Source organism: Anneissia japonica, unplaced genomic scaffold, assembly GCF_011630105.1.
Source record: "Anneissia japonica isolate Jap-2015-1 unplaced genomic scaffold, ASM1163010v1 scaffold1489_len2284818_cov182, whole genome shotgun sequence".
NCBI classification, from domain to species: Eukaryota; Metazoa; Echinodermata; class Crinoidea; order Comatulida; family Comatulidae; genus Anneissia; species Anneissia japonica.
Genome location: NW_022698455.1, coordinates 690492 through 702991, shown reverse-complemented (window position 1 = coordinate 702991; position 12500 = coordinate 690492). Strand labels below are relative to the sequence as shown.

Genomic DNA, 12500 nt, shown 5'->3' with positions numbered 1-12500 from the left:
TTTTTAATTAGGCCTATTAATTCCGATTTTAACTTATACTAACAATTAGATTACTATATGCTGTGAATTCTCATAGATCGAAGCCTAACACAATCGTTGACGTCGTCAATCAACCACAGAAACAAATGTCTGATGTTAGCCTTACTAATCAGCTGAACTCATTTCTTAGGTAAATATAAAGTCATTTCTAATGACATAATTTCCTTCTTAAATTCAGATCCAAATATTTAGACAGACAAATATTTTGAAAACTTTTTTAGATGTCATAGTATGTGTTTGTATATTATATAACAATAACATATACGAATATATAGTATTTTCCTTTAATAATTAATATAAATAAGTAATTCTCATGTTTATCTTGGTATTTAGGTCCATACGTATTTTCGATTCTTGGCCTGTTCATCTATTACAGTCTAACCCGGAGAAATGTACTTTTAACTTTTACAAGTAAGTCTGTCTCTTTCAATTTGAATAGCACCAAATTTACAACAAAATAGGCCTATATTTTACATAACCTGATTAATTAGATGAAGATAATGTAACTTTAATTGATTTTAATTAATATGGACTGTTTATGTGTTGTAATAACTGAATTTAATTTAGGCATGATTTTATAGAAACATTCTAGAGTTTTTAACTTAAAGACAATAGGTGATGTGTTTGATTGAAAGTTACACAAAAGTGATTCTTCAAAATGATCGATAAATCATTTTATTTTATATTAATCAAATCCGATAAATTTTACCTTAAATGTCATTCATATTTTGTATACTTTGTATTTCATTATCGATAGACCAAAGGCAATAGTCGTCGAAAACAACAGAACATCGGAGTGGATATACCTTATAAAATCGGTAAGTTAATCTGATACAAATAAACCTTCATCTCCGCCCAAAATTATTAATATGTTTAAATAGGCCTATACTCTTTGGAATGGATCAGGTCCTGGCATATTCCCGTTCAATAGCCTGCACGTCTTCTACCCCTACTTCATTTTTATCAACACTCTACAATCAGTAAATCTTTTTTAAACCAGATTTATAGAGGGTGACCCTCCAGCCAGATATGTACTTGAATGCCGGCTGATATTCAGGGGCCATAATTATATTAAATAAATCAAATAATGTGATGCTTTATCAGCAAAGTCTAATAGGAGGATTAGGGAGAGCAGATGTTTTTGTTACGTGTAAAAATCTTTATTTGAACTCAGGACATTGGGATTGGAAGACAAGCATCTTAACCACCAAGCTACATTTCCAATACTGAGTGAGCATTTTGAAAACATTACCCGTTATCATACATATTTTCTATTTTACGTGTAGGGTAGTTGTGCGGTTATGAAAGCCCTGCAACACAAGGTTGAACAGGTAGAAGATCCAGTAGTTAGTCCAAAGACTAAAAAATATTTGGGTAAGAAGAAGGCTATGAAGAATAACTTGGGTTTTTTTTTGCTTGAAAACCACCAAACAAACCTAGTGAAACTAGGGGTTACGTACCGTAAAGAAACCTGTCCACAAGATATTTAAATTGGGACGGTTGACATAGAGAAGGAAAACAGTGTGAAAGCAGTGAGTTCCACAAAGAAGCAGAAATACAGATGACTGCATGTAAAAGGCATTAGTGTTAGCTTTTGACAGAACCCACGTAAATGAATAGGACGTTAAATCAAGACGAGTATGTTTTACAAAAGTGTAATGCAACAAATATTCGTGTATATATACTGAACCAAATCTGTTCTAAATAAAATAGATTTTGAATATGACAAAAATTATTATTTCTAGCCCATCATAGATTAAAACGTCAGGAACATCCTTTTGGATATCACGAAAACATCATCAAACAAAACACTAAAGCATTCTTCAAGATGCGTGCAGAGCTTCTAAAAGGGAAATGGATTCGTCCAGCAGAGAGGCCATCAAATATTATCCAGATTCATGTGAGGGCAGAGACGCAAGTGCACGACGATGGAGACAAAATCGTAGAAGAGGAAAATTCGAACGAATCAGAGGCTGCTGATGACGCTGTGGAGGAAGGTGAATCTGGAAGCAGAGGGAATAGACTGAATACAGTAAAAACAGCACAAAAAGATATGAAAGAAGTGTTGATAAACTTTAAGAGAGTAAGTCATCAACAACATACATTATTATTATTATTATTATTATTATTATTATTATTATTATTATTATTGTTATTATTATCATCATCATCATCATCATTACTCTTATGACAAAGTATCGATAAATTCTTTTATGTATTATTGTTCTAGGGGCCATTTTATACACGTAACTTCACACATGGTGAACAAGAAGAAATCAAGAGCCGCTCGAAAGATGAAGAGAAATGCGACGAAGGTGATTTTTTTTTTCATAATCGAGAAAAGTATTAATAAGTAGAACCCTTATTAAGGAGACACCTTCATGACCAAAATAGTGTCCCTTTAATAGAAGTGTCCCAAAGAAACATTCTGGGTTTGAACCCCGATGGAGCAATGTGTTTTTCTTTCAATAGCCAACGTTTTGATTTCAATACATACCTTATTAAATGTGTAAACAATATTTGCTTTTCAGTCGAAGATGTCAGAAAAACTAAATCAAGTAGACAATCAGAACCGGTTGCCTTGGTAAATTTGATATTTTTCCCATCAACATTTCCCCAAGATTAACGACACTAGCATTACGGAAAACATCCTCTAAAACTCTTGCTATCACCAGTCTAATTAAAGTATAATTGTTAATTGCATAAAGTAAACCCGACTGTGAGACAATCCATAGGCAAAACATGGCCTTGTAATATGTATAGGCCCTATGAATTTTTATAGGGCGTATGACGATGATATGTGTATTTCTTTTTTATCTTGACTGTGTGTGATGTATATTTACGTATTTATTTTTCTGTAATGATGCGTTATTTTTATTCTTTATCATATTTCTAATTTTATCACTGTAATATTTTGATCTTTCTTCTTATATAAATTAAAATGTTGAACGGTATATCTAGCGCGCATAAAATATTGGCAGCTCACTTTTACCATCCATGTTTCTGCCTTATTAGAATTTAATACTTATTGAAGTGTAACGTATGGTATGGTATTTTGTTATATACAATCTAGTGTAAGATTGAACAGGACCATATATAAAACAGGGTTTAACAACCACCTAATATGTTTTAATCCTGTATAAATGTTTGAAATACAAAAAAAAAAAATAATAATAATAATCCAATCCATTGCAACTACCATTCCTAGATTTCAAACTTGTTCTTTAGAAAAGGGATTTTTAGTTTAAATTGCGCACGATTATTATACCTGCTAAAGTTTTAATGTCGTTTTTTTACACGCAATTGTATGTTATATTTTTGTTACCAAAGTTTCAAACCGCCCAACAACATATTAAACAACATATTGTTATTAAACAACATATTGTTCACCGTTTTATTCACAAACAAATATCTGACACCTAAGGTGGATTGTATTAATTGAATATCTAAACATATAATTTTGCAGCTAAATGTATTTATATTATAACTCCTCGTTTTTTTTCTTTTTTCTTTCCAGAATATTTCAAGAAATAATCAGAATACTACATCATACGTAAAGATTGATACCTTAGAAAAAGGCGATGTTTTTGTAAGTTGATGTTTGGCTGCGTTAGGACAGATACAGACTTGTGATATATAGGCCTAATAAAAATAATAATGTAATAATAATTTCGTTGCCAGTGAGTTTGTCGAGCTACTGGTATTTTCAGGGCCGGGTTTGGTGGGGGCCGGGCCCTTCCTTCCCCCCCCCCCTCTTTTTGGAAAATAAACAAATGGGAAAAAAGGAAAGAAATAAGAAAGAAGAAAAATTAGTCACACAAAACGCCTCAGAGGTTATTTCGGGCGTCTAGAACACAAACATTTCGTGGGGGGGCAAGCCCCCGGACCCCATAGGATAGTGTTATTTCAATCGGCCCCCCCTTTCGGACATCTCTAGATCCGCCCCTGGTTTTGGCATAGGCCTATGTGAATTTTCGGTTGTTTTCCACCAACTCGTATCATCTGTCTTAATAGGCCTAATAAACTACTGATAAAATGTTCTATCTGCAACTTACGGTACCGAGCAGTTTTAAATTCTCTGTATCTTTACGTATAATGCACATTACATCTTATTCGACTTTAAACATTTTCTTCTGTCAACCCAGAGACTGTAGAACTAAATAAAATGCTTCCACTGATCAAAAATGTATAACTTTTATCTACTAACCTATAGGGTGTCCTTGAAATTGCATTCGGTGAGCAGCCGAAACTGTTTTTGATCAGTAATGGAGCCGAATGCGTATTGATCTCAAAGAAATTCTTCATTCAGCACTGCACTGAAGAAACAGTCAAGAGCATCACTGATAATGTAAGTATGATATTTATAGGCTGGTTTACAATTATTAACATACACTTATCGATGGCGATAATATAAATAGACCTGCAATAGCATTGTAAATACATTCACATTTTCACGCAGATTTCAAAATCCTAAATGAAAGCATAAAGTCGGTTAGTTCTTTTTCTATGTTTTCTTTTTTCATGTAGAAAAAACTTCATTGAAGTCTTCTTCTTCAATAGCTCCATTCTGGTAAAGGTCTACAGACGGATGTGTGGTTTTATTTAAAATTTAACTAATATCTTCATTTTTACTATAAGTTAAAGCGTAGATCCCTAAATATTTGACTGGTAATAAAGCCTGTATGTCATACCGTATGTTTTGTATAATGAACGGTTTGTTTTACAAAAAAAAAATCTATATGTTTGTTGTCTAGTGTCGCGCAGATATTTTTCACAATAACTTTTCACTTCTTCTCAGATGCGTCCATATCCGAATGATGATACGTCACGACGCGACGTTCAAGAGAAACTGAACTGGAGAAAGAAGCGTGATCTTACTATGCAGGAAGTTGTAGAAAATTTCAAGCGAAACATCCGACTTCGAACCCAAATTCGACCATGATTATATATCCCAGCCTACCTTCCCATCTTCGGCTGTGAAAATTTAAGTTTCATAATACGTTCACCTTTTAAACACTGTCATTGTGTTATTTCAGTGGGAAATGAAAATGTTTTTGTTTTAAGAATCCTAAACCGAATTTTGGTTTCAACACTGATGAACTTAGCCTTGTTACTCTGAGTATACGACTGCTGTTTGGCACTCAATAATGGGTTTACCAATATCTTAGCAACACAATTTAGTCCATCCAACGAATGACCTGTCGCATCATTTTTTAGAGACTTTAAAAAATGTGAGCTGTCGTGACAAAATGAGTCTTGTGGTACAAAAAATGAAAATCGCCTATAAAGATATACAACTTTAAAAAATTGTGTTGGTTTTTCTATCAATTCTGAAAAATAGCTTTACAAAATGTGCCACAAAAACTTCGGAAACTCAACTCAGAACTTTCCTATTATGAAATATACATATTAAACTTATCAGAAAATTGAAACCCGTTGTTTTTTTTTTAAATACCACTTCAGTTATAGGCCTATTTTCTTGAATAGGCCTATATTGACCTGGACGTACCAAGACTCATTTGTTTCACGACAGCTCACAATTATGATTAAGATCAAAGATCGCTGCAATCTTTATTTTCTTTCATTTTTTTTCATTGTGCTATTATGTGCTTTGTATTTTTAAAGTGTCTGTGTCTATGTAAGTTGATAAAACAAAGTGTATGGGGGACATCATCGTTTTAATACAATTTTTATTTTATTTATTCAAATATTCCGCTAGGAAAAATTGATATACTTTTAAGATTTCTAATCTCCTAATAACATACTTAGCTATTGCACTGTGTCTAAAAGTATTCCATTAATTTATTTCTATGTTCATCTTTGGTCCAATCAGTATCTACGAAAATATCCTAAAATACGTTATGATGTCATAGGCGTGTGATGAAAGCTCTGCCGCCTTATGCAGTGACAGACAATATTCAGACCAGTGTCACTGCGCATATGCAATCAACTTGAAGAAAGGGCAGTGTGTCAGATTCATTGCCACTAAAACAAAAAGTTAAAGGTTAAAGGGTAAAGGTTATTTATATTGCGCAAAATACGAGAGTCTCTATGCGCAGAACAAGTGAGCAGATGTAACTGGAAAATAAAAAAAGGAAAATCCAAGCCAGTACCCAAACCGCAGTATGGGGATACGCCCTCTTCGCTGAGCAGGGATCTATCAAAATGTACCCTGTCCAGCACCAGTTGAGTCTTGGCCATCCTAGGACTCAGGCCCCTCCTATCCTGATAGAACTACAGAAAAGCTAGCTGGCAAGGGATGGAAAAGGGGAAATCAAGAGAACGAAATAAGTGAGTTTTTAAATGAGATTTTTAAACAAATAGACGGATGGCGACTCACGAATACATAACGGTAAAAAATTATTTTGAACAGCAAATTACATAACCATGTAGGCCTATCTAGTCAATTGAATGAGAAGATTCCACAGTTGAGATGTGACAATGAGCTGCCCACCCTCCATGGCCCAAGGACTCTCTTACTAAAAGCCCACTTCAAGCGATGATCTTCTTGCAAGCTTCTCTGTATTTTTTATTTTCATTGTTTTCTTCAGTGTTCCTATTCGAAATGTTTCCCATTTCATTTCTACTTCAAGTTGTGCTTGCATCTCTTCGTCTGTTGGGTAAGGGTATTCCTATAAATCAACAAAAGAATATTTTGTTACATTTGTGTACCACATGGGATATGGGGTTTCATGGTTTGAATTTCGACGTATGGTTTGAAGTATGTCTGTGGTAAAATCCGGAAATAATAAAAAAAAAAATCTGGAAATTAGACATTGAATAGCTCAAAGATACAAAAGTATAATTTTATAAACTTCGAACAATTAATTCACAGATTTACATATACTTTTACTACAATACGGATTCTCAACTAATTTAAGAACATTTACACTTCTGTACACTAGCGAGGAACAATGGCCGACAAAGAATGTGAAATAGAGGGGCCCTGGAAAGGGATTTCATAGATGCCCCCACCATGGTTGGGGCTGATATAAGATAACAATAATGATTATGGCACCTCTGTATGGCCGGAATTGGCGCTCCCAAACTTATATCTCAATACAATTTTTTTTTCTCCACTTTTTCATATTTTTGAAAAATTAAGAGAGTGGGGGCGCCACTCAGGACAATTATTTTCTGATTCTAATTATAAATAGGCATATACAGATTAAGTAAATAAGATATTGAATGTTATTCCTTATGTTCCTTAACTCATACAAAGGCAATGGTGCCCTAATAACGGCTCATTTGAGTCAATTTTTTCATGTATTTCTTGTCGTAATTGTATTTTTTTAAATTCTAAAGCCTACAATATGCTTTTAACTCACATCGGTTCTTAGTTTTGTCATCATGTGCGAATTGGCGTGCTCCAAATAGAACTTCTTCGACAGCAGAATACATTCCGCGCCGTTGCTTACAACTGCAAAGCTGGGCTGGAGTCCAAATGCTAGTTCAGCTAAACCCTGGAAATCGCAAGAATGGTTATTTAATTAATTAATAATATGATTGTTTCCATTAATAACGATATGAATAAATTTAATAATAATGATAATCATGATTATAATGATTACGATCAGGATGGCGATGACGACGAAAATAATTGTATTATAGCATTCAGTATATATTATCTTTGCGAGAAGAAAAGAAATTTCTTGCGTAGGGAATTATTTCAGTCATTATGACGTGATAAATCGAGACTGGTGGTTTTACTTACAAAAACTGAACCTTTAGTAAGCGTTTGGACGTTGACCCATATTGGTTTAACTCCATCTTCAGTTTGTTCCTGAAACAAAAAGTTCCGACGTCGATCAACAATAATAGAAAATACATTTGAACTTATCGAAATTGACCAAATTTAATTCCAAGGATTTGTTGATTGATTTCTCTCATGGCATAGCAAAACATTTAATTTCATTGTGTTACCTGGTCAAGATGGGTATCAATAACTTCATCCACTACGGTTTTCCTCTTTCCAACTGGCGTTCCGTTATTGGATACAACTTTTGTGTCACCTGGTCACGTTAAATATGCAAATCAAATACATACATTTTAGTAAACTATTGTATTGTTATCCAAACAAATTAATTTGTAAGTAATAAGAATAAAGTAAACATACCAAATCTCAATTTTAACAGTATTTTTGGCGCGTACATATCGTCAATTGAAATTGATAGCTTATTCCAAGCATATGATTTTAAAACTAGTTAAACAATGTGAAGACTTTTTACCAACAATTTAAAATTTTAGACGGTTTTGAGGAACTTTTATTAATGGATCGTTCAGCTAAGCCCCATCCCTTGAATATTGCTGCTGAAGTCCCACATGTCCCACAGAACAGCAGCGTGAAGGTACGTAAATATGTGTTTGGACCCCATTGGAAATAAGTTCCAATTGGAACTTTTATGGGCTATCCGGCATCTCTTGAATTTCGTCATTTTTTGTGTGTGTGTTTGTATTTTCTTGTATTTTATGTATTTTTTAATGACTTGTGTTTTTGCTGTAATTTTAAGAAATGTAAATAAATCAATACAATTCAATTCAATTCAATTGTGGGACATGAGCGTATTCTTGGTTGTTTTGATTGTTCGGTCGTAATGTTCAATTGACACTAGGCCGATTATTATGGAGCGGTTCATTATGCATTACTGAAATTTACCTGTTATCTTGTAGAAACGCTTTAGCGGGTCGTCGTCTTCACTATCTTCTGTTTGTTCTTCTTCCTTATTCTCTTCTTCTTCAGTATCCTCTTCTATAGCATCAGCTAATTGTTGATTTGACGTAATCGATTTATTTCTCCGTCTCTCTAAATGCGGCTGATACAAATACCAATCATTTCTTAATTATTTCAACACAATGAACAAACGAAAGCAAGGTCAGTTGTTTTATCTATTCCAATAAATACTGGTTACACATCAAGTGAAGACAGTATACTCTTAGACGAGGAAGACACAGTCAAATGGAGCTACATCATTAACAATAAAGTAATGTACAATATCACAAAAAACCTTTCCACTTCAAGTCTTCTACTCACAACAGCAACACAAATGGATTCCATCGAAATCAGAGAGGAAAAATAATAGCCCACTTTCAACACTGTTCGATGACATCGGCGTGGTAGAAAATCACGAACAATCGTCCAAAGGGCGATATCCGCTAACCAAATCGACAGGTCACAGTTTTTTTCTCTAATATTTCGCGGACATAGACACACTCTAGCTCATAATTAATTAGATGGATAAACATTGCATTTTCATCATTAGACTGTGGATCCAGGGATATGAGTGCCCCTGCCCACGATGAGCTCCATGATCCTTCTGACCTAGAAGGAGTACCTGATAGGGTCTCACCCTGGGTTAGGGGCAGGTAATTTTTTAACCAATAAAACAAAATAATAAATAAATATATAAAAACATAAAATGACATAAAAATTAACTGAATACGGTACATTTGTAAAGCATAATGATAAATCCTTGATCTCAAGTGAACACCAGCAGTGATTTTGTCAACGGATCCCGCTAATAATGGCCATGTGTTTTCTGAGGAAGACACATGGCCGTCATTCGTGAGTTTATCTGATAGATGTAATTACAGAACGCTGATTTTTTATTACTGTATTTAACTTCAAGTTTGATTATAAATAGGCCTACTTACTTTCTTCATTTGCATCGGAAGCGTCGATCGTCTTGTTTTGAATATCTTCGTCCCTTGAATAGCCTTTGTTGCTCCACTACTTCGTCTCCTACCTTGTAAAGTTTGATGTTCCTTCTCGGCCTCACCCTCCTGAAATGAAACTCGCTTGCTATCATTCCTATTGTCCTTTTTGTCGTCTGATTCTCGCTTCTGGTTTCCATAAAGTACTTGAGTGTCGAGATCTTTTAGGAAGCTTTCAAACTCTTCCCGTCTTTTCCGTTGGTCAAAATTTTCAAAGCTTTTTCCTCCAACTTTATCCAGACCATAAATAAGTGACATTCGTTTTCGATATCGCTGATGATCTGGGAAACCATTTGCATCTACCGATAAACAATATCAATCAATAACATTTAGATATAAGCAATTTCTTATATAATAATATGGTAGATCCCACAAAATTCAAGTTCCAGAATTCAAGAACATTTATTGGTCTATAATTATCTAAACTATACAGAAATTTGATAGATGGAGTGACATTAAATCTATTAAAATGACTAACAACAACATACAATAAGTAAAGTGAAAATAAGTAAAATGGAAGCATATTTTCTAACATTAAAGTTGAATATGAAGGATACTATTAAAACAAATGACTTTCTAATTCTGCAGAGTGTACCGTAGGTTTCGGAGGACGTAGCCTTGTTTATTGAATAGCAATTATAGAGAGGGTGACCTGAGGATCCTTCATAATGTTTTCAACTTTTTTTAAAACCCGGTCAGCGTACAGTTTTAATCGGAATGTCTCTCATATTAGAGTTAGTCGGGATAATAAAGAAATGCTACTCGCTTTACCGCTACAGAAAAAGCTAATGAGAAGGGTAATGTATTAAAAAATATATTAATCACAAATTTCTGAATCATACCTGATAAAGAAAAGCGCCGCCTACGACTTTGCTCTGATTCTACTTCCTTCAGTCGTTTCATAACAGAGCAACTACCCTAATAATTAAATTTAGACATTTATAACATTATACTTTTCATAAAATGCAGACCATTTGAACTCCTAATTTCCACAAAAACCAAACTTATACCGTACGGTAAAAAGCATTGTTTTCATATAGGGGATTTTTTTCAGTTGGAATTACATTAGAAATAAGATCTTTTCGGAATACATCAATAAAATTAAGACACAAGATGTTTAGGAAAATATATATGTACTGTAGGCTTACAGGGATAAGTTGTGCAAATAGTTTAGAAATATTCTTACCGATTTCACAATGAGGATCCAATCTGTAGTTTTACTGTTTTTAATCAATACATCACCACGCCTGGAAATCAAATAAAATTGCAATGAGGGATCACTATACTAAAAATGGATACTGTTTGTATAATCAATAATTATGACGCAACTCTGACGTTAGTCAGTTTCATAATGCAAAAAAACAATTTGTAATTTTCAATAGTATTTGCGTTGTTGAATTAAAAAAAATACATCGGTTAATTTGTTATATAGATACCTGTTGAAATGTTCTTTTGAATGATGACAATGTATGCTGACGGTAAACATTTTTAACGGTTTTGCCTACTTCAGTCGATATCAGATAAAGGCACACTTCTAAAATGTGCGTTAATTAGATTCGTTGTGAAGTAGTATAAAGTACACAATTTTAACTCATTCAACTTACTTGAAGTAAGAAAATACGCATTTCTTTCGGTTTCCGACCAACAGGTGTAATGGCCACCCTTCCAAGAATTTTAAATTTCTGAAAGAAAAAAACAATATATCAAAACCCAATTAATTCGTTGGTTGGATTGTCTCCGTGTCAATAACAATAGCGTTTGGTTTTAGTTAAATGATTTATAACCCTAAATCTTTCGAATCCACTAAATTCAGTCTTGTCAAAACAGCTGAGGTGTTTTATTGAAAGGTTTCTTAAAATATATCCGCTTACGATATCAACATTGGACAGTGTTCAATCATGTCTGTACTTACTTAACAAAGTCGTTTTCGGGATCAAATAGTGTGCCAATGCCTCCAGCCATGAATATCTGTACGTAGTTCTGCAAGTTTGTTAAACAAGAGAACATACAACAATATTAGAAATCTCCATGTATATAAGATAAATAGAGTAAATTTACATTTAATCATTACGTTTGAATTAAATTAATTTTTATTCAAAAGTCAGTTAGATACAGCAGTTTATAAGTGGTAAAATGGACGAACTTACGTCAGCATCGATACAAAGAAGTTCAATTCCTTCGCGAGCAATAATCGTCGACTGACGTTGAGCCTTATTTACAATAGCAAGCTCCTGTGGGAAAACGACGTAAATTATATTAAAACATAACAGAAAGTGTTATAAATTGGATTGTTGGAACGATGCCAGCATATAGTCATTAGTAAACATAACAATGTGTTAGGCATGGAGAACACAAGGGTCAAGAGACATTTTATAATGTCGTACAACATTACTTATTGTTATCAGTCACAAAAACATGCATGATAGTAAATAAGTGATAAACGAATAGGATCTGATTTAATACTAAGAAAAATAGTATTCAGTAATTGTGAAAACTTTAATTACCTTGTCCTCGTGTAGATGGTGACGTTACCACAATAAAAAGCAAATAAACATATAAAAACTTTTTATAATATGGAATAATAAATACAAAACTCTTACCCCAAACGTTTCACCCTTATGAAGATAGACTACAGTTTTTGCGAATTGACTCCCTGGTTCTAACACATTAACAAGTACTGAAAAAAGAAAATGTATGTAATCTAGTTAGAGAAAGTCCCTATGTGCTTTGACGAAAAACAAATATTGTCT

The 12500-nt window shown here is 33.6% G+C and overlaps 2 protein-coding genes across 7 annotated transcripts in view; one reads left to right on the top strand and one right to left on the bottom strand.

The window, feature by feature from the left end:
- Positions 1 to 5723, top strand: part of LOC117102570 — a 15857-nt gene extending 10134 nt beyond the window's left edge. For 5 of the 6 annotated variants that reach the window (XM_033242893.1, XM_033242888.1, XM_033242891.1 and 2 more), the window contains exons 10-19: positions 77 to 169; positions 373 to 450; positions 797 to 857; positions 1326 to 1413; positions 1785 to 2122; positions 2270 to 2354; positions 2571 to 2623; positions 3557 to 3628; positions 4253 to 4387; positions 4838 to 5723. In XM_033242893.1, the coding sequence (XP_033098784.1) occupies positions 77 to 169; positions 373 to 450; positions 797 to 857; positions 1326 to 1413; positions 1785 to 2122; positions 2270 to 2354; positions 2571 to 2623; positions 3557 to 3628; positions 4253 to 4387; positions 4838 to 4981 (1147 nt within the window). In that variant the 3' untranslated portion in view covers positions 4982 to 5723. Of the gene's footprint in view, positions 1 to 76; positions 170 to 372; positions 451 to 796; positions 858 to 1325; positions 1414 to 1784; positions 2123 to 2269; positions 2355 to 2570; positions 2624 to 3556; positions 3629 to 4252; positions 4388 to 4837 lie in introns of those variants that run through there. The other variant, XR_004444441.1, reaches the window with a different exon arrangement.
- The window catches only part of LOC117102626, a 9746-nt gene continuing 2809 nt past the window's right edge, over positions 5564 to 12500 (bottom strand). The window contains exons 5-16 of the mRNA XM_033243008.1: positions 12351 to 12427; positions 11898 to 11981; positions 11663 to 11730; positions 11355 to 11432; positions 10937 to 10997; positions 10593 to 10668; positions 9691 to 10049; positions 8696 to 8852; positions 7963 to 8051; positions 7754 to 7822; positions 7368 to 7502; positions 5564 to 6671 (exon numbers count right to left, since the gene is read on the bottom strand). Coding sequence (XP_033098899.1) covers positions 6519 to 6671; positions 7368 to 7502; positions 7754 to 7822; positions 7963 to 8051; positions 8696 to 8852; positions 9691 to 10049; positions 10593 to 10668; positions 10937 to 10997; positions 11355 to 11432; positions 11663 to 11730; positions 11898 to 11981; positions 12351 to 12427 — 1406 coding nt within the window. The 3' untranslated portion in view covers positions 5564 to 6518. The remainder of the gene's footprint in view (positions 6672 to 7367; positions 7503 to 7753; positions 7823 to 7962; positions 8052 to 8695; positions 8853 to 9690; positions 10050 to 10592; positions 10669 to 10936; positions 10998 to 11354; positions 11433 to 11662; positions 11731 to 11897; positions 11982 to 12350; positions 12428 to 12500) is intronic.